Source organism: Aulonocara sp. 'chitande type north' Nkhata Bay, linkage group LG7 (genome assembly GCF_057382095.1).
Source record: "Aulonocara sp. 'chitande type north' Nkhata Bay isolate Kocher_YH1m ecotype deep benthic linkage group LG7, A_spYH_male_GT1.1, whole genome shotgun sequence".
Taxonomy (NCBI): domain Eukaryota; kingdom Metazoa; phylum Chordata; class Actinopteri; order Cichliformes; family Cichlidae; genus Aulonocara; species Aulonocara sp. 'chitande type north' Nkhata Bay.
The window spans coordinates 40,865,247-40,887,278 of NC_141350.1; the positions used below are offsets into that span (position 1 = coordinate 40,865,247).

Genomic DNA, 22,032 nt, shown 5'->3' on the forward strand with positions numbered 1-22,032 from the left:
AACCTTAAGCAACTTGGAAAAAAATCCACTCCACTCCAGTGGATAGTATTTTTTCATTTTACAGGACATTTTCCCATTTTCATTTCCATTTCCTTTTTTTATGATTCTATTTCTTAACACAGCTTGATTATATCATTATCTGCAACACTCAAGGAAAGGCTTTTCCTTCACACATTGCCAGATCTACAGGATCCAAGTTTAAATGTTTAGGAATTTTTTTTGCAGAAGATTAGTTTAGATGTCTTTGAGTTAGAGCAATTTCATCCTTCATGACAAAACATCGAAATTCCCTATGCCACCAGGGTCACGCCCTTTGATGAAAACTCTTTTTTCAGTTGAGCCTAAAACCAACTCCTTCAGGGCTTCCTGGGGTTTCTGGGGTCAACTGCCTTGAAGCAGTAAAACATGACATTTCCTGTTCCCACTAGGTAACACTGTGACCAGTCAAATATTGCAAAATGTGCCAAATTTCATGAAAGATCTGAAAAAGGTGATCAAAGACATGAAATAATAATAATAATAATGATAAATGGAGCAGATACAACAGGGCATTCACACTTCGTGTCCTCAGGCCCTAAAAAAACAATCCAGGAAGTCTTAATAGGTATTAGGTAAGTAAAACTATAAAAGACTGCTAAGATTTTGTTTCCTAATTATTTTTTTTTGAGCAGATTGGAAAATAAGAAACAGACGGCAAGCTACCTTTTGTCATTGTAGATGTCCACTGCTGATTGCCCGCTCTCTTTGGCGAGCCTCATCATGTCCAGCACAGCCATGCCCAGGCACTCCTCCTGCGCTTCATGGCTAACTGGAATATCAACCCAGCCATTCAGAAAGTCACTACGCCACTGGCAAAAGAAAATGAACAAAAGGAAACTGATGAATAATACACAAAGAAAAAAGTAAATATGACTAAAGCTAAAAATTATAAGGCGCACTTAAAATCCTTTAATTTTCTCAAAAATCGGCAGTGCACCTTATAATCCGGTGCGCCTTATATATGAATTCTGGTTGTGCTTACTGACCTCGAACCGATTTTAAGTGGTACACAGCGCTCAAAAATCGTTTTAGTACGACTTCGGTAAGCTACAATGCCACACCACTTGATGGTAGCATTATGGCTACCGTAGTCAGGAGCCTCGCAGAGTAATATGGGTCCAGGAAGTTAGCTCGCTAGTTTCCACCTAAACATGATATACCATGTTCTGACTGAGAGATTTCTAAAAGAATTAAAACGTACATAAATATATATAAACATACATAAAAAATAAATGAAGACAGGTGAGGGTTCCCAATGGTTAGGGACAAATGCAATCATATGGCAGGAAAGGGTCTAAAGGGACCAAACTTGAGTCAGGAGAACAGCTGAGATAATCCATCCGCAATACGAGGTTAGTCATTAATATACTGCAACAACCTGGGAATAGAGGAGCTGCAAGTGAATTCAACATTACTGAATAAATGTTACGGAAGTGGAGGAAGCAAGAAGGATGAGTCGAGTAAAGTTTGACTTTTGACTGTTTTGTTTCGCTAAATGCGCCTTTTGTATGACAACAGACCCGTTCATCGACAGTGTGCCTTATAATCCGGTGCGCTTTATGGTCCGAAAAATACGGCATCTTTTAAGGAGAACAGCTATTTTAATGTTAATATAAAGAAGAGGCTGCCCCTCCATAAGCAGGATTATGGAGGGGCAGCCTCCATAAGCCTGCATTAAAGTTGTGCATTGACAGAAAATGCACAACTTTAATGCACAACTCTTTTTATCCATTATTTCATCAGCAAACTACTACGTGGCTGAACTCTTGCAGAAGTCCACCAAAACAAACCCGTCTGTTTTGCCACACAGCTCGGGGTGTCAATGTGGCAATGGTGATGAAAACAAAACTCAACAGACAGTGTCTTCAAGTGAGGTTAGCACAAACATGACAAGATAAAAAAAAAAAGTCAGAAGCTATTTTAAAAACGCATACACATAAACAAAAAGAACCTGGACCTGTTCCCCATTTTGTGCTTCTTGAGCACTCTCACTACCCCACTTCCTGTTTTCTTAATTTGTACCAAAGAATGGGCTGACATGACAGACAGACTGGCAGCCAGTCAGAGAGACAGAGAAACAAGCACATTTTATCTCCCACCCAACAGTGCTAAAAAAAAGAGAAAGAAACCACATGCGCAGACGATAAAGAAAGGGTGAAGGCATTAAACAGACTCTGCAGACTCTATGGCGCTACAAAAACAAAATGACGTCTTACTGTTCTTTATGAGGTATAAAGCGTTAAGACTAACCTGAAAAAACTGGTATGCCATGACACAGTCATCCATCACAGGGCTTTCCATCCCTTTAGAGAAACCATAGCGATGTGCGTATGATAAATTGCTGCTGTTGTACCAGCCAGGAAAATAGTATCTGGACAAGAGGGGTGATCATGGAAAAGAAGAGAAAAGAGAAAAAGAGAAGAAAAAAAAGTTTGAAAAATCTGAAACAGATTAAGGAAATCAGAAAAAAAAACTAAAAAGTATAACTGTCTACCTGATTCTGAAGTGCAGTTTCTCACAGGATGAGTGGTCCACTTTAAAGACATGATTTGGGGCGAACCATGTTCGGTCACTTTCCCTCATTAGGCCAAACAAGCTGCAGTACACTGGACCAATCCCTGGAAAAAGAATAAATATACATATTGTTTTAAATTAATTAAGTCATTTAAATGTTTAAGGTGCTGTTAGTTTTACTCCGTTAGCAGCTATCTTCCAATCACTTCGTCCTACAGTGTCTAACATCATCCCCTATTTAAAGGTCACTTCAGTAAACACTTAATTGCACACATCAATAACCAGTTCGTAAATATAAAAAACAATTTCACTAAACAAACTGCTGATATTTAGAATTTTTTTCGCACATGCAGGATGCTTTGTGGCATCACTGCAGCCTGCAAACAACTGCATTAACATGCTCAACAACAACCAAATATTCTCGTGTAGTGTATCTTCAGTTACCGCTGGTCGATATGCTTCCCCCCACATCGAAAGTCCCTGTGTGCTAGAAGTCTGATGATAATGATGATGATGTATATAGGCTAACAATGGATGGACGACTTCATATACATCCGTAGTAATAAGCATTTGTACAGTATTATGTAAAATGCTTGATAACCCGTCATGTATTTATATTTTTGTAGGAAATGGTGAAATTAATTTGTTGAAACATGTGTATATATATATATATACATGGAAATAGAGTATATAGTTTGTAAAATTCTAAAAAGCTCGAATAAGGTCAGTATTTAGTATGACTACTATGACTCTTAGACTTTCTTTTAATGTTTATAAGCATTCGTCAAGAATATTTCTCCCGGCCTCTTCAAGGAAATCTAAAGCTTTTCTTTGGATGTTGGTTGCCTATTGTCCAAATCTCTGTCAAGACGATCTTATACTGCTTCGATGATGTTGAAGTGCAGGCTCTGTTTTGTTGGTAAGTTGCCTGCTATGTGTAGATCAAATACTTGTTCATTCCTTCGGTGCTTTTTTTATGCTTGAATGATTCACAGGTCAGTGTTAAGTGTCTTTTAAAAAAAAAGAAAAGAAAAAGAAAACCTTCCTCTGAAAGACACCAGTGTCCAAAGAAAACCTCAGAAAGACCTTCAGAAAGCTTGGCAAGGTATTGCTCAAAACGTCAATACAAATTAGAACAAATCTGGCACAATGGAAGCAAAATATTAAGAGAATAATACTGTATTTTGTCACATCCAACTACAGGGAGTGCAGAATTATTAGGCAAGTTGTATTTTTGAGGAATAATTTTATTATTGAACAACAACCATGTTCTCAATGAACCCAAAAAACTCATTAATATCAAAGCTGAATGTTTTTGGAAGTAGTTTTTAGTTTGTTTTTAGTTTTAGCTATTTTAGGGGGATATCTGTGTGTGCAGGTGACTATTACTGTGCATAATTATTAGGCAACTTAACAAAAAACAAATATATACCCATTTCAATTATTTATTTTTACCAGTGAAACCAATATAACATCTCCACATTCACAAATATACATTTCTGACATTCAAAAACAAAACAAAAACAAATCAGTGACCAATATAGCCACCTTTCTTTGCAAGGACACTCAAAAGCCTGCCATCCATGGATTCTGTCAGTGTTTTGATCTGTTCACCATCAACATTGCGTGCAGCAGCAACCACAGCCTCCCAGACACTGTTCAGAGAGGTGTACTGTTTTCCCTCCTTGTAAATCTCACATTTGATGATGGACCACAGGTTCTCAATGGGGTTCAGATCAGGTGAACAAGGAGGCCATGTCATTAGTTTTTCTTCTTTTATACCCTTTCTTGCCAGCCACGCTGTGGAGTACTTGGACGCGTGTGATGGAGCATTGTCCTGCATGAAAATCATGTTTTTCTTGAAGGATGCAGACTTCTTCCTGTACCACTGCTTGAAGAAGGTGTCTTCCAGAAACTGGCAGTAGGACTGCGAGTTGAGCTTGACTCCATCCTCAACCCAAAAAGGCCCCACAAGCTCATCTTTGATGATACCAGCCCAAACCAGTACTCCACCTCCACCTTGCTGGCGTCTGAGTCGGACTGGAGCTCTCTGCCCTTTACCAATCCAGCCACGGGCCCATCCATCAAGACTCACTCTCATTTCATCAGTCCATAAAACCTTAGAAAAACCAGTCTTGAGATATTTCTTGGCCCAGTCTTGACGTTTCAGCTTGTGTGTCTTGTTCAGTGGTGGTCGTCTTTCAGCCTTTCTTACCTTGGCCATGTCTCTGAGTATTGCACACCTTGTGCTTTTGGGCACTCCAGTGATGTTGCAGCTCTGAAATATGGCCAAACTGGTGGCAAGTGGCATCTTGGCAGCTGCACGCTTGACTTTTCTCAGTTCATGGGCAGTTATTTTGCGCCTTAGTTTTTCCACACGCTTCTTGCGACCCCGTTGACTATTTTGAATGAAACGCTTGATTGTTCGATGATCACGCTTCAGAAGCTTTGCAATTTTGAGACTGCTGCATCCCTCTGCAAGATATCTCACTATTTTTGACTTTTCTGAGCCTGTCAAGTCCTTCTTTTGACCCATTTTGCCAAAGGAAAGGACGTTGCCTAATAATTATGCACACCTGATATAGGGTGTTGATGTCATTAGACCACACCCCTTCTCATTACAGAGATGCACATCACCTAATATGCTTAATTGGTAGTAGGCTTTCGAGCCTATACAGCTTGGAGTAAGACAACATGCATGAAGAGGATGATGTGGACAAAATACTCATTTGCCTAATAATTCTGCACTCCCTGTAGTTCATCCTTGAATCCTGTTCATGTCTGGGCCCCATGTAAAGAAATCCTCTCCAGCTTTTCGTGGTGATGATGTACTCTGCCATGTTTACAAGAACACAGCGGACACCAGGACAGTGGCCTAGACCAAACTTGAACTAGGAAAACCAGTTAAGTTTAAATGAATGTTTTTGCCAAATCTGAAAAACTTTCCCTTGAATGCTCCTGAGATAGCGGGTTCCTGACTGAGCTACTTGGCATGGGTGATGAACTTTATTGGACTGGGTCAGGCCACGGCGGTCTACAATGCTGAGGCATAAAAAGTGCCATGAAGAAAACAACTGGTGTTTTATCAGTGTTCGAACTGAACTTAAAGGGCATAAAATGTCATCACGCATGCGGAAGCCCTCACACATGTGAAGCAACAGAGTGAGGACAGAAGCGCTGCCGAGGAGAGGAGGAAATGGGCTCAACCACAACAAGGGAAGTAAAGTCAAAGTGCTAACAAGGTTAATGTACAGACAACTCCTACCGTGTGATATGTATTACAATCAAAACAGTATAAAAAGTTCAAGATACACTGAAGACTAAAATACTGTAGTTCTACATTTTAAGAGATTTGTACCGCATGTTAGATTTAATAACTTTGTATGCTTTTTTTTAGAAACTGAACAATCAAGCAGAACATCCTTGTGTCTTACTTTTTAACTTATTTCTACATGAGGACTAAAAGGAAGAAATTGTACTAGGGATGACTGCAAAGAAGGAGGCCATAATTAACTTCAGTCTGGTAGCAAGTTGTCCTGCCCTAGCCATTTAAATGAATATTAATGATTCTCTAATAAATAATATCCTAGTAACAAACTACTCAACTTATTCAGCTAAATTCAACTGCAATTAACCAACAAAAGAAACAGTCTAAGAGACAGTCAGAAGGTAAAGTACAAGTTTAAGAATTGACAAAGAGGTGGAAATGAAAAATGAAACAAAGACTTTGAAAAATGGGGAAATATAAAAACAGCTCATGGTAAAAAGACTTCATTCAACCGTTCCAGAAGGAAGGGTGCACATAGGGGAAAACAGACACACAGCGAGACAACTTCCTGATCTGAGTTTTCTAGAAAGAGGCGATGACAAAGTGGCCTTACTATCTTAGTTCTGTTTTCACGACTAAAAACTGGCCTAAGCAATCTAATTCTGGTCTTACTTTAAAAGACAGTTTAAGAAAATGTGCATCTAAACCTTGCAGAGCTTGAATGCTCCTTTACGACCTTTACGAGGATTAAACTGGTCAGTTAGCCCTTAGTAACCCAGTGTCTTAGTGATCTGCAACATCTGCCAAACAGCTGAAATTCACATTTTTATTCATGTATCGTTAACGTTGGGGAGTGTATTTTTTTTTCTTAGTGACCGATGGCTGCCAGGAGGTCACTCACCAATCTTGAGGCCTGCATAATTAGGGCCTAGGTTTTATTTTTAAAAAGCTGTTTTTTGTGACAGTTCAAGTAACCATTATCACTAGTCTACCATAATTATGCACAATCATCTGTGAGTAGTTTGGGAATGTAGACATCTTTAATTTAGAGTCAAATAATTTCTTGTCAGAATGGCGTTAAAGTTACTGCATGAAGTTCCCCTCCCTAGGAAATTCTGTTCAAAATGCAGTCTTGTTTTTTTTTGTCTGGCAGTTTTTGTGTTGGTGTTTCTTGGGGGGTTTTCTTGCATTTACAAAGAATAAATGAAAGATTAAGAAAAAGGTATGGTATTTAATGTCTAAAACAAATGCACTGAAACAACAGTCCAAAAAAGGTTAACAAACCAGATTACGGGCTCACATTGTTCTGGCAGGGCAAAGAGTATTCATCTCAAAGCAGAAGTAATTCCAATTTAGAGCAATTTTAACCAAGAACAAATCATATTCAAAGAGTGCATCAAGTTTGTTTTCCCCAAAAACGCCAACACAGCTAACTTATTCAACTGCCTTAAAACACCCTAAAATGGATAAGAAAAACAAAACAGTGGTTGCTAATACGAATATCCAACATCAACTCAGGTGCTGTACAATGCATCAGCCTATTCATCCTGAAATAATGTAAATAACATCAATTATTCAGGTATAATGAATTCAGTGAAACGATATATTTTGCTATCTTCTGCAAATGTGCTTTAAATAGCAGGAATGTTGCACAATGTAAAACTAAAAGCTGTGCCTGCTGATTTAATGCTTCACCAAGTTTAGCTGAACGAAAAGGAGCCTTTTATTTTCATTGAAAGAGTTGTGCATTAGGGGAACTGCTGCAAACCATGAATGTGAAAGCAGTGCTGTTTTTATGGGACATTTCTAAGTGAAATTTGTAATCCAAAAATGTCTTGTTGGTTAAGAGTGGGTCTTTCACTGCCAGAATATGTGGATACAGAAGAACCTTTAGATTTCATTGATATAAACGCTTAATTAAAAAAATCCTTAACTGTACTGTGACCTATTTAGAGTTCAAGTGGCTTCTTACAGAAAGAAATGTGTTATAAAGAAACCAGTCACCTTTTAAGAGGATTCCAGCGTGAATGTATGCATTATTTGTAATGCACAGTTAACAGCTGTTGTTTTCTTTATACAAATTTTTTTTGTTAAGCTGAGGTTAGAAAATGGCTCAACCAAAAAATGTCAGATGTGTAAATGAAACTATACACTGCATGTGTGGGTAAACACGTGAACTGAAACACAGTTGTGACTCACCACACGCTTTCGCTGCAGAGATGCAGAGTTCCTCTGCTACGTACTCTCCAGGTGGAAACGTGAGGACACTTTCTGAATAACTTGCCCCGCCCTCTCCTCCCTCCTTCTCGCAGTACTGGTAGACGCTCAGACAGGTGGCCTTACTGTCTTGCTTCGGTCCAGTGGCCAAGTCTAGATTTGGCGGGAGGCCGTTCTGATTTTCCGTGGTGGGCGGGTCCATGTTTGTCAGCAGAATACAAGCCATGTGCCGCTTAAAAAAAGACATGCACCTGTCAGGTGAAAAAGAAGAGATAAAATGAGAAAGGAACGACTTAGAGTGAAAGGAGGCACTGCTGCAGAGAAGGATATTTAGGGGGTATTCAACCTATGCTTTGCAGCAATTGCTAATAAATACTACTTTACAACTGACCATTCAGTACATGTTGCATTGGATAGAAGCTAAGGATTTGAGGGGGTTTTTTGGAGGGGGGGGGGGGGAGTTCTGCATATTAGAATTGTTTTGTTTTTGCATTTCATCAGTAACAGTTACAAGCAGTGAAAACTAGAACTTTGCAGTGTCATTGTCTGTAATAATATCCTGACCTCTGTTAACTTGACAACACTGAGCACTTCCGGCACCTGTACTGTATATAGATAAGAACTTTAGTTGCAAGTGAGCTTCTGAGTTAGTGGCGACACGGTTGCACAAAACTTTTTAGAGAGGAGAGATGCAAAAATGTGCAATAAAAACACTATATGAATGAAGCGGCTTATGTAATACAACAACCTGAACGATCTTAATAAAAACAAGACTGTCTCACTGTGCTTTATTTGAAAATATATCCATATACCAGTAATATCTGTAGTCAGCATTGTGTGGTGTAGCTCAGCTAAAACGCCCTTTGCTTGCAGAGTTCTTGATTTAAGAAGAGCTCTTCTTTCTGTGCACAAACTAGAAACCTAGAGTTAAATGTGAATAGAGCTGCACTTTAATTGTTGTGTACTACACTGGTACATGGAAGCCACAGGTATTTGGAATGACTCACTCAGAAGTCTCTGATTTGTGTATATTTGTAATACCAGAACATTAGATAGACTGCAGACCAATTCAGTGCTAGGTAGTTTCAGCTGCTCCCTTATTTCCCAAAGGGCTGGATCTATATGTTTGGTTTGGGACAGACCTTTAAGCCAGATGCCATTTCCCAAACAGCCCTCCAATTTACTACATCCAGGTTGTACTGAGGATGCAGATATAAGCTTGTGACCCACTGAGCCCGGGCTCAGGGGGGTCACAATAATAAACCATTACGCCATGAAAGCACTCCACTGATGAATTCAGTAGAAAGACTTATTCTTGTTTTATAGCAACATGTGTGTGTCTGTTTAGCATTTTCCTCTGGAGAGCCTTGTTCCTCTGGAACATTAGAATACACATTTAGGACTACTCTGATCAGTTCGCATTTTCAATGTGTGCTGGGGTAAACAGCATCAGATGAAGCTCATAAGTGAAGAATGACCTCTATTGAAGTGCACAGTGGTAAGTGTAGCTTCTTGACTTAAACGTTCAACCTCTCTCCTTGGAAATTACAGTCATCCCAACAAAAGAATAAAAACTCTACGCCCTCAACTTAATGCCAGCAGCAACAAAACAGTGTCAAACAAAGGTGTTATTACTGACTTATAAAAACAAAGAGGAAGTGCAACAATATTAAAACAAACAACACATAAAAAAACTGCACAAGTGCTGCGGAGAGATAACAAAAATGGATTTCATGAAAATTAAGTCAGCGGTAACTTTTAAATGACTTCTGAAAACATTTTTATAGTTGAGCTTTCCCTTTTGGCAAAGCTTATTATCATTTCTTTTAACTTTTTTATCCAAACTATGATCCATTGTTTAGCCGTGTGTTTGAAAAATAGTGCAATACAAATAAAACTATGATAATATTTCTGGACAACCGTCAGTAGGTAGGCATTATTACTGACTGAGATAAGCCTTCCTGTTTCAGATAGGCGCTGACCCCTGTCTGGCCATGGATATCTGCCTGGTTACAGAGGTCTTTAGAGCTGCTTCCAATACATTGAGTACAAGTACTAAGTGCTCATTTGCTGCACAAACCTCAGCAGACAAGAGAATTGCGTGTTTTCACAATACTTGAGTAGCCATGCTTTCAAAATGTTTTTGAAATTGTTGTTTAACGTTTAAATCTTTGGTGACCTAAATTCAGTTAATGGGTACTTCCTATTTTATTACTGGGTCAAAGTATTGTGCCAGCAGGGGTGTAAGCGGCTCTGGATTAAACCGATTACTCCAATTAATGATACAGATTCAATTTATCAAACAACTGAACAAGCGTTGTTTACTAGTGGTACTCGTATTCTGGCCACTGCCCTTCAGCACATGCTTCACCATAGCAGGGGCTCGATGTAAGTCTTACTTTAAACGACAGTAATAGCCGGTAATAGTTTAAGCAGAATAAAACAATAATAAAGTCAAGCTAATTAAAACAATGGGAGCTGTAGGTATAAAGTTGATGACAAAAGAGAGACTTGCACATTTTGTTTTTACAGTTCCAGGCAGAGCAGCTCACTAAATGCTGCAGTAATAATATTCTTCCAATTGTTTCAGGTCTCTATTGATGTTATTATAATTGTTCGATAGCTGGGGACTATTCTACATGTTGTACAAGAAGAGAGAGAAAAACAGCCCTGTTTACACACCCAAAACGTTTATCATGCAGCAGACACACACACACAGAGTTTTACCAGTTCCTTGCTCCGTCTTATCAGGGCCTTGGTATAAGTTGAGGTCAGAGCTATCAGCTCTCACACATTTGACTTTTTATGACTTTTTGGTTTCACTTCTGGTTACAACGCCAGCTCTTCATTCAGCCTGGACTGCTGGACTTCATTAAAAGTCAGGATTAAAGGTGCTTTTTGTACAATTAAAATAACCATCAGCAGTCGATCTTAAAATAAGCTGAATGTCTGTTGTACATTTCAAGGTTATGGTTCTGAGTTTCAGACTGTTGGCTGCAGTGCCAGCTGACCACAGAAAAAGTTGTGTGTGACTAAAGTCTATCTGGGCTGGAAGCCTGCCAGAGGTTACCGTGCAAATTTCCAGTGGACATTCCTATCTGCAGATCCTTCTGTACAGACTGTTGTCCTGTCTGAGCAACTTTTCTGCAAACTAAAATATTCTTTCCACTGTGAACTGTGGATATCCACCCAGTTGCTCTCCAGGGGTGGTCCTCGTGATCTGAGCTGCTCTTTAAGTTTTGCTTTTACTGCAGCCTCCTCTTACGCTGCAATCCTTCTTTCGGTTTCATCTAATCGTAAATGTCTTTAAGTAGTTTATTCTCTTGTCTAAACCACTTATCTCATCCTTCCTTGGTCTTCTAACCTAAAGCTAACCTTTACTGTAACACCTAAGCCTAACCCTTTCTCCATTCTATCATTGTTCTTGTTCTGGCAACTTATTTTATTGAAACTAACTAATGCTTATATATATTTCTATATTTTATTAAACAAAACAGACTGTTTGGGATTTTTTTTTTGTTTTTGGTCCCAACTTCTCCAGGTTCACTCAAACACATCTCAGAATAGATTGTTTCATTCTACTGGACAGAGCCAGTAAAATCCAGCTTTAAAATGAATTCCTCCTTTATCTAAACTGTTTTATTTGTCTGCATTGCTCTTTAACAACTTCAAAACTCTAATTTTTGTGTATTTTCTTTACATAGATGTTACATAGATCTCGACTTAGTAGAAGCTGATAAAAGTTGAAGAATTAGTACTACAGTGGTGGAGGGGGGGTAATCTATACAAGGACTGGCAGAGAAATTACAGAATTAGCATGTGCTGTTTTGGAAGTGGATTAGTAGTTACTGTATAACAGCTATAGCATAAGTAGACTAGATATAATTACACTGCTTTAAATACTATACACAAATTGGAAATAGACTTACAAAAAAGGTGTGCAGGCACAAAATTACTCCACGCAGAATCAACACTATTAAATAACAATCTTAATAAAAATAGTATCAAAACTTACTGACAAAATACTGGAAGCTACAGGAAAACATGTTCTGGCTAAACAGCTGCAGAATGAAATATATTGTAATATTTTTTAATAAGTGACTAGTGACATTATCACAGCAAATACATCAAAGTTACATTTTAAGTGAGAAAGAAAACCCTACAAAACTGAAAAGCAGATTGATGGCTGAAACATTAAGAAAAAGCTGCAATTGTGCCAGTTCACTTGAGGAAAACAACAGCAGGAAAGGATACGACTTCCAGCAGTAACTTAACACAGTTCTGACACCATAAAAGTAATTAGTTATGTGCAGACAGGACCACAGAAGCAGGCTACAGCAATGGAGACCTCAGCTGACCCTGTTAAGTCAACACAACTCAGAATGAGGGGCGGTTTATAGACACAGAGCATAAAACGTTAGTGGTTACCATTCACAGCTTTATAACAGAGTAATTCCCATTCATTAAGAATTTTGACCATGACTTGAATGTACTGAAAGTTAAACTAAACCACTTCCTGCCAAAAAAAAAAAAAATCACACAAAGGAGGCTCAGCTACACATTAAATTCAGCAAGAAACCACACTATGAGATGGTAGTCTTTGCAGTCTTGGTGAGATTGGAGTAGTGACACTTGAACCTGCACTCCACATTTCAGAGCATCTTCAAAGCACAGCTGCAGGCCAGGACCAATGTATCATTTTCTAACAGAAAGTTCTTGTCTTTGTTCTGTCTACTGTGGCTCAAAATGTTGTCCATCCCTGCTCTAGGTCCTGCCAAGGCTTTCCACAATGGCTTAGAAATGTAATATAGCTTGGATAGGCTCCAGTTTCACTGCAATCCTAAATTGAATAAGCAAAAGAAAACAGATGGATGAGAAAAAGCTGTTAGCTGGATTGGCTTACACTATTGTTTACTGCAACACTTGAGAGACTCCTAGTATTCAGTATAACAACTTCCTTGCTAACTTTATTCATGAGGCTTCACACAGGTCCAAAACATTATCAGCTAGCACCACACCCCAATTCAACTGAAAAACCAAAAAAACCCTCATAATAAAATACACAGCAAAAGGATAAAACAGAAGAAAATAAAATCACAGTGGCCAGCTGGACTTCTCTCAATCCTAATCTTTCACTAGTTCTAGAAGAGGTTGTAAAAATGTCAATTTTATTCAGGAGCTTTGCAGACAGATACAAAAAAACTGATGACTTTGATGAAAGGAAAACATCTAATGATTTCACAAACACCAACTAACCGGCACAACTATCTAGTTAAGCAAAAGTCCCTACTTACCATTACTGATGCTATCTATAGAAACTAATCTGGCTTCACAATTAGACGGTTGCTTCCTTGCTTGATGCACTGTTGGTGCTGTATGACACTCTGGAATCACTATTGATGTCAAGCTATACAGAGGCTTGTTTGACCTGTGTAACAATCTTGACTATTTGGTCCTAGAGGTGTATTTAATTTTTTATTTCCAAGTCCTCAATCAGCTCTTTACATGTTTACTTATCAAGCTTCTTATCGTATTATAATTAAATTTCTACTCACTGACCCCATCTTTTGTGTTATCTTGACTGTCTGGACTATTTAATTTTGTCATATTATATTTATGTTGCCGAGCTAATCCACTTTATCTAAGGTACTTTTTAATCGGTTGTGTTTAGTGTTTGGGCTCCTGCAGCACAGTGGAGATAAAGAAACTATATCGTTACGTTCTGACAAGTCAACACACGCTGCTCTGTTAAAATAACCTGCGCTGCTGTTATCTCTCAAAAGGTCACATGTAAAAATCCCCCTTTTGTCTTTTGACAAAATATCACAATATTTTAATGATTTTTCCCCCACAGAAGAAAGGAAAACTAATTAAAAGAAAACAACATCAGAATAGAGACCAACAGACTGCAACTGGAAAGGATTGGTTTCACTAGTAACTGAGCAAACAGAGCCATAACAGGGTTGTGGCTAAAGTTCATAAAAACACATTCAACCCATTTACCATATACTGACACAACACTGTGTTTGTTTTAGCATGTTGACACTTCCCCAAAAACATGCACAAAACATAGAAATTGCACATACTCTGTGGAAAGGAAAATATAAGTAAACACTTTTTTTCTACTGAAGTAGAGCAGTCCATGTTTACCTACATTACTTCTGTTGCTATGTATGTAGAAATACTCCAACTCAGTGAAGAGGAGGAATGAAAACCCACACTCAAGGCTGTGCTATATAAAACATTACTGCCCTTTCTTATACAATTAACATCTTAAAAAAAAACACTATTCCCATTACATTACGAAGAAAACACCCAGAACACACAACAGCAAAAGCAAAAGCAAACCAAGAGAAATAACAACTGCAACACCATTTACTTATATGTTTGCAACAGTTTCTGAGTTACACACAAATGGTGATCAAGAGAGCAGACAAGACTGAAACACCTCCCTTGTCGGCTTCTCTTTCTGTTGAAAAGCTAATATTGCGCATGCAGTAACACAACAAATTGTAAACTCGATTATTATTATTTACCCATCTTTTAGTAAAACTGTAAGAAGCTTCAAAGCTTCAAAAGAGCAAAAAAACCTAGTGTCACCACATATAATAACTGTATGCGGCAAAGACTCTCGCATGGAGCTGAAATTATACTGTCAACATTTCCAGGGTGTATCCTCCATCTTGCCTGATGACAGCGGGAAAGCCTCAAGTCTCACCGTGACCCTGAGCTTGATGAGCCAAAGAAAAAAGATAGATGGAAGGTTGGCTGCTGGAATCACATATTCATCATTAGCAGCTGAGTCACTGTAATCAGCACAGCACGATATTTGATAACTTGGGTTATGAGGCTTCAAAAGGGTCCAGAACGTCAAGAGTTATCACCCCACCCCAATTCTCTTCATTATAAGGAGAAAAAAACCCTAAAAAAAACAGCAAATAAGGAAAACAGCAGAAAAAAAAATCTGATTTCAGCAAGAGATTAGTCGACCTGCTGAATAGGAATAGTTGCCATACATACTGGAAGAGTTTTGCTCATGTCCATGATATTTTACCAGCTGCAAATGAGCACTGTGACTCACTGAGTAAAAAAATGCTTCTTTGCTACAGGGGTATGTGAGAAATGCAGCTGCACAGCACCGCAAATATGAAGCCAAAACAAATGACTCTGGTGGGCAAGAGACATCTCACAACTGGTGAAGGTTACGTAAATACTATTACCAGTACTGATGCTGTCTTACAGAATTTAGACATGATCCAATATCATCCAGCTTTTTCCGGTTCCAATACCTTGGCTGTGGTTATCTGCTGATACTCAGTATCAATAGGAGATCGGTGAAATTAGGAATATGTATTCCTCACTCACAGACAAGGAGCTGACAGTAAACAGGTGAAGAGAAATAATCGTGCCTGGCATAATAAAGGCTCACCACTAAGAGTTACACAAAAACCCACGTCCTTCCATGTTTTTAAATAAGATTACTGACCAAACATGACGAGGAATGAGAAGGGCTCACTTTATCAGGTCACTTTGACCAATGTTAAAAACTTTTGCGAGCATACAAGCAGAAGCGTGAAATACGTCCAAAATACGGTCCCTCAGCTATTCGCTTCTTCTGTGCTATGTTAGCTCTGCTGCTAGCTGTGGCAGGAATGCAGAGAGGTGGACTGAATGGACCAAGGATCTGCTCTTTTTCACCATTAGCTGATCAAATTATTAGCTGGGGACATACCCGAGACGAACTGTTCTGGCATTAAGAGGAGAAGACTGGACTGTATTGTTAGTGCATGATGTGTAATTTGGAATCAGTGCAAACTACACAACAGGGACACCGTCTCTAAACTGTTTAAGGAAAATGCACTTTAAAAACAGAGTCAGTGACTTTAGAGTAGATGATCATACATGTTAGAAGTCTACACTAATGTTATACATTAAAAGGGATTTTCAATCTCACAATAAGGATTCTATATAATTAATTTAACACTGGTGTCAGATCAGTACTCGATATTTCCAGAAAGCCCAAAGTCATGGTATTAATATTAAATAGAAACTGTAAAAAGTCAAGGCATTTCCCTACGTGATTAATATATAACTATATTTTATCAGAAAGTACCAGCTCTTTTACACAAGATTCTTGGATCAAGTAGTAACCACATAAAACAACAACATCTAGTGACAATGACCACCTTCAGCACATTCTTTATGATGCTTTAGGTATTGATATACATTATAGGTATAACCATGTATACGTTTAGTTCTTTACACTAGCTATTTCATATTCAAAGTACATAAGTAGAAAAATGCTGTTTACCCCAGATCTGTTGCCAAGTAACATCATAAGCAACAGAAAAATGAAGGCGACACCTTCATAGTTTCCTATGTTGAAATGCATACATTTAGAAGATTAAAAAGCATGTTTACAGGCTGGTACAAACTGATTTGAGTTCCCTTCTTTCACAACAACTCAAAAGAGGGTAAAGAGGTAGGCTTTAATAACTCATCCACCTTGATGCTGTGGTGTGCCTCACATTTTCTAACTGGAGTTAATGAACTGGACCTCTTCACTGTATCTATGTTACTCTATGCCCTTTGGATCATTTTAATGGATCATTTGACAAATATAAGGGCTCACTGAGTTACGCAGCCAAGCCAATAAGCTTGTGCTGTTTTGTTAGACTGCTATTACTCTGCTACTAAACAGTAATAAGCTGACGTGTACGCCAAATATGACTTCCTACACCAAATGTTAGCATAAAGACTTCAACTCTGAAAGTCGAAAACAAGTGGGTGACATCGCAGTGACTACATCCATCTTTTATAGCATCTATGGTTATCTAATGCAGCAGATACAGAGAAAGAGACAGAGGTAAGCTGGAACTTTACCCAATGTGACTTTTTGGCTAAAAATACACCAGTGCTGTTTCCTGCGAATGGTCAGTGATGGTCAATCAACCAAAATATAAAGAATGCAGTGGTAAGCAAGAGATAAGAGGCAGATAAGAGGTGACGAGCAAATCATCGAGTACATTATTTAAAAACAACAACACACAGCAAGTTGCTAACTGTGAAGCATTCTGGCACAGACTTTCAGTCACAAGTGAAGAAGGCTGTTAAGCTGTCTGAAAATAATAAAGTTCAGGGTCAGAATTAATTGAGCAATTTCACATTTGCATTGCACACTAAACCCTACTTCCTTGGACCTTGCTCTAATCTAGCCACAAGTCTCTCTGTGTTGTGATGGTTCCTAAAAGGGTCATAAACATTATTTAAAGAAAGTTGTGATATGAAACAACATGAAGCTCTTATCGTGCTGTTCCATTTTAAACCACTCAACTAATTTTTCTCCACTGCAACAGCTGACAGTGCGGTTCTTTGTACATGACCTGGATAAAACTTGCACACACTGATGCAAGAATAATGTACTTTCCCCATAAAATGCCTGTGTCACTGATGTTGTCCTTCCAGTAAATAAAACAGTTTATTTGTCTTTGAAAACTGTGCCAGCTCTGCCTACATACACAACTGAAACATTACCAAGGCTATTAGTGGTTATTTTACAACTAAAATAAGACAGCAGTGGCAAACTGTATATATGTCAGATCTAAACCTAACATACTTATACTACTTCAGTATATCCTTGTTGTGATAAATGTGGACCTTAACCCGTCTTTATTCTATCACCAGCACTTTCCTTCAAATGGCATACAGTCAGAATAAGAATTCTTTTTAGTATTACTGATGACAGATGATTCAAACATTTCAAAAATTATAAAGCTTGAACTGGAAACTGACTGCTCTCAAGAGTACAGGCTTGCAAAATTAATCATCACTACTATAAAGAATCCATTCAAATCATAAATCTAGCAGCTTTGTAATGTAAAAGGTTTGTAATAAACCCTACCCCCATGAAGACTCAAAGTTGGGGTTTTTGTCAAAGGTTCTTGAGAGCGCTGTTGATTAAAGGGATGAGGGAATCCCCTTTTATTACATCTTACCAAAACGGTCTAATACTGTGCAACCGACCTTATCGCTGGAGTTTATTCATACTTGAGCTCATTTTCCAACGACATAAAGAAGATCATTCTCCTGTTCAACTGGTCTGTATCCTTTTCAATTGGAGCAACAAATATTTCCAGTTATTAAAGTATTCCCGTTTACTGATAAAAATCAGAGTAAGCTGTTACAAATGCCTTTTCAGGGAGGACACGAATTTAGATTAAGATAATGGTTGATTTATTTTTTGTACCTTGCATTTATATGTGTTGAATGCTGCGAGCTCTTGCAAGCATTAAATAAAGCAACCTGTTCTTAGTGGTTTTCATTCAAAGGTTTCCCAGGAGCCTCTCCTTGGTGATCTAAAAGCAGTATATGATTACTGTCTAAAAACCTTCAGCAAATAAAATCTGTTACAATATGGAAGGAGCTGCCAGACATTTTCACTAAAGTACTGATTTAAAAGAGGCAGGGGAGACTTTGGAAGAAGGCAGTAAGCAGCTGGACAAATCCCCATTGTTTGAATCTTTAGACTAGTTAGACATGCTATTCACACCAATTTAAAGTGAGTTCTGTACTGGGGTGCCAGGAATATGTCATGCAATACAATTAAGCCGTTTCCAACATGACAATGAGTTCAGTCTACAGGCCTCTATAATAATTAGCCTTATTAAAGACAGTCTGTAATGAGGAACTGTACGACACACTAATGTAAGCCTTAAATCGGTTTAGAGACTGTGTTCCTGTTGTGTAGTTTGCACTCAAGATAGACGTATCTTGAGCTATGTATTTATTTACATAAATAAATACATTTTACAGCTTATGTATTTAAGCTATAACTCCAGTAACAGGGAGGTTAGTGGAGTTAACTAAGAATAAACTAAAATACAAAACTAAATGAGCAAGACTAACAGAAATAAAGACAAGAATTATGAGAAAAATGGGAATTAACAACATCACAACACACTTGATGAGACATGCATTTGTGTCCTGGTGAGACTTGGGATTACTATTCTATATGATCATCAATCAAGTGCCATTAAAAATTGCATTATTCTCAAGTTCTAAAATACATGCTCCTAATGAATAGTCTCTATATCCTAATAATGGCAAAAAATAAATAAATAAATAAAACTAAGAAAGAAAGTAATAAAAACGAAACTAAAACTACACGCTTGTAGACCATAAAGACAAAACTGAAATATGCTAAATCCTCATTGGGTGCTAACTGAAAAAAATCAAATTCCTAAGATAAAGCTCAGAGGTAAGAAGGAAAAACAAGTAAGAGTATAGAAAACTAATAATTCTAGGATGCAGCTCCCCAGTGAATTAGTTCCTGAACACCCAAAGTTTAACAAAATAGAGAAATCATACTATACATGTTTGTATGCTCCCTATCTCCTCCTATACGAGTGAACCAATCTTGATGAGACATTGTGAGTGCCAATGCGTATATGGCATATACAAACATTTTATACAATTCCACAATCGAATATGTTTGTACAGTTCAGCTTAATAGACAATTTGACTGTACACCGAATGGAATGTCATAGCATAGAAGCAATGTCATATTGAAGGAACGTTATAGTAAGGTGTAGAATGTCGTAGTATAGAATGGAATGTCATAGCATAGAAGCAATGTCATATTGAAGGAACGTTATAGTAAGGTGTAGAATGTCGTAGTATAGAATGGAATGTCATAGCATAGAAGCAATGTCATATTGAAGGAACGTTATAGTAAGGTGTAGAATGTCGTAGTATAGAATGGAATGTCATAGTATAGAAGCAATGTCATATTGAAGGAACGTTATAGTAAGGTGTAGAATGTCGTAGTATAGAATGGAATGTCATAGCATAGAAGCAATGTCATATTGAAGGAACGTTATAGTAAGGTGTAGAATGTCGTAGTGTAGAATGGAATGTCATAGTAAAGATTGGATTGTCATAATATAGAAAGGAATTTCATAGAATGAAATGTCATATTGAACAGAACATTACAGTAAGGTGTGGAATATCGTGGTATAGAATGGAATGCCAGATTAGAATGCCATGTCCCAGTATATAATGTATTATAGCATCATACTTTAATGATGTACGTAGGTATATAATCTGGTAATAAAGGGTTAAACTAGTTATAAATAAATGTAAACTGTTGACATCGCTGAGTTGACATCGCTTTATTCACGTCAACAAACATGCAAAGCTCTGCAGAGGGGGTCTTCATGAAGGTCAGCTTTTTCCTGAAGGTCTGTAAAAGTGCTGCCTCTTCAGGTTTTCAAAACTCGAATTACTGGTTGATAACGGACTGCTGATGGCAGATGGGCACAGCAGTACATATAGGCTGTAATAAAATCCTGATCCAAATCAATGATCATTAGTCTTTTTCTTTACACGGGCATGTTTGATAAACTGAGAGTGGACTGCAGTGAAAATCTAACTAAATGGATTTTCTTAGTAAGTTTCTTGTGTGCAGCCGTTTCTATATTTACCACGTAAACACAAGTATGGCAGGCACATGCTCAGCAAAAACTTTCTGTAAAAAAGCAAAGTTTAGCAAGTCTGACTGCCACACACCAACTGATGAAGCCCGGCTCGACTAGCTAAGTTACTGCGCTAACCATAAGCACGATTAAATTCATAGCAACAATGACTCCTCTCAGCATCACCCGCACACGCTCGCACTTACTCTCCTTCCTTTAGGTTACGGCTGCTTCAGCTTCCCTTCCGTCCGCTCGGGTCTGCGGGTCGGCGTGTAGTCCAGTGCTGGGTCAACTTCGCGCTACAGCTAAGCTACGACGGCTCCTGAATGTTCACCATAGCTGTCAATAAAAGTACCCGCTGCTTCGTTATTTTCTCCCTCAAACGCCATCCTGTTGGTCTTTACATATTTCCCTGCGACTGCTTCGTTTTACTCTCCACACTAACTACACTGTAGGTCAGCTCTCCGTATTTTCTTTTTTTTAACCCGACATGTTTGCTTTAAGGTCAAATAGAGCACGGACTGAAACCTCCACCGTAGAAACCTCCTGTTATGTGCGGACACACTGATACAGCGACAGATTATGGAGGTTTGAGGGCGGAGCAGAATGCCCCTTTTTTTTCTGTTTAAGCTCGCTTCTGGCTCTCTGCCCTCGCCCTAGCTCCTTCCGCGTTTGACGTAGAAAAAATAAAAATAAAAACGATGTTGATATATCAGCCATCAGCAACAGTGTTTACTTTTGGCCCCTTTACAGGTCTACTTCGCTTCAGTTCATATGAAAATACTGTGGGCTACTTTTCCTTGAACACATTTTTATAGCTTTGACCTTTTTTAAGGTCATGAGCCTAAAAATCCCTCCCAGCCACGACATTAAAATGTTTTTACTCATTTAAGCATTATAGATCGATGGTGTTCAGTAAAATAAACGGCATTCTCCATGATGAGTGCCACTCTGGCCATGTATGGAGGACCAAAGCGTCAAAATAATAATTAAAAAAAAAAATCAGAAAATGTATAAATGCCCTTGCTGGATGAGCCTAATATCCAGTTAAATCAAACAACTATAGAAAATATGTATCTGTATATTTTTAATTAATTAAAAATAATTATTTTTTATTATGTTTTATTTATTTCTTAAATTAATGTTATTTATTTTAACTGTCATAAACAGGATGTGACAAGTGATAATAATAACAACTGTACTGCATTAAAACATTCACCGGTCTTTAATCCGGTCTTTAAATGATGACTTATGAACCCTGCTTCTGAGTCCAAACTACTCTTCGTTTATTAAGGCTGTTGTGTTTTTAACATGTTTTAAAGCTTTGTATCTTCTTCTATTTAATCTGAACAAGCCCCTAAAAACAGTCGGTGATCACTGTCGGCCTCTCTCGGTTTTCATTACCACTGTTTTTTTTAAAGCTCAGTTTTTAAAACCTTACGATGTAACTACAGCTCAGCCCATGCAGCAGTATGTTAATGACTGTGTTGCCACCACATAGCCCTACAAACGCCACTGCTG

At 38.1% G+C, this 22,032-nt stretch overlaps 1 protein-coding gene across 1 annotated transcript in view; it reads right to left on the minus strand.

Moving 5' to 3' along the window:
* jak2a (Janus kinase 2a) overlaps positions 1 to 21,181 on the minus strand; it is a 41,736-nt gene extending 20,555 nt beyond the window's left edge. Inside the window, exons 1-5 of the mRNA XM_086300397.1 lie at positions 20,718 to 21,181; positions 8,021 to 8,289; positions 2,534 to 2,657; positions 2,290 to 2,410; positions 703 to 848 (exon numbers count right to left, since the gene is read on the minus strand). Coding sequence (XP_086156523.1) covers positions 703 to 848; positions 2,290 to 2,410; positions 2,534 to 2,657; positions 8,021 to 8,285 — 656 coding nt within the window. The 5' untranslated portion in view covers positions 8,286 to 8,289; positions 20,718 to 21,181. The remainder of the gene's footprint in view (positions 1 to 702; positions 849 to 2,289; positions 2,411 to 2,533; positions 2,658 to 8,020; positions 8,290 to 20,717) is intronic.
* Between the last annotated feature and the right edge of the window lie 851 nt (positions 21,182 to 22,032).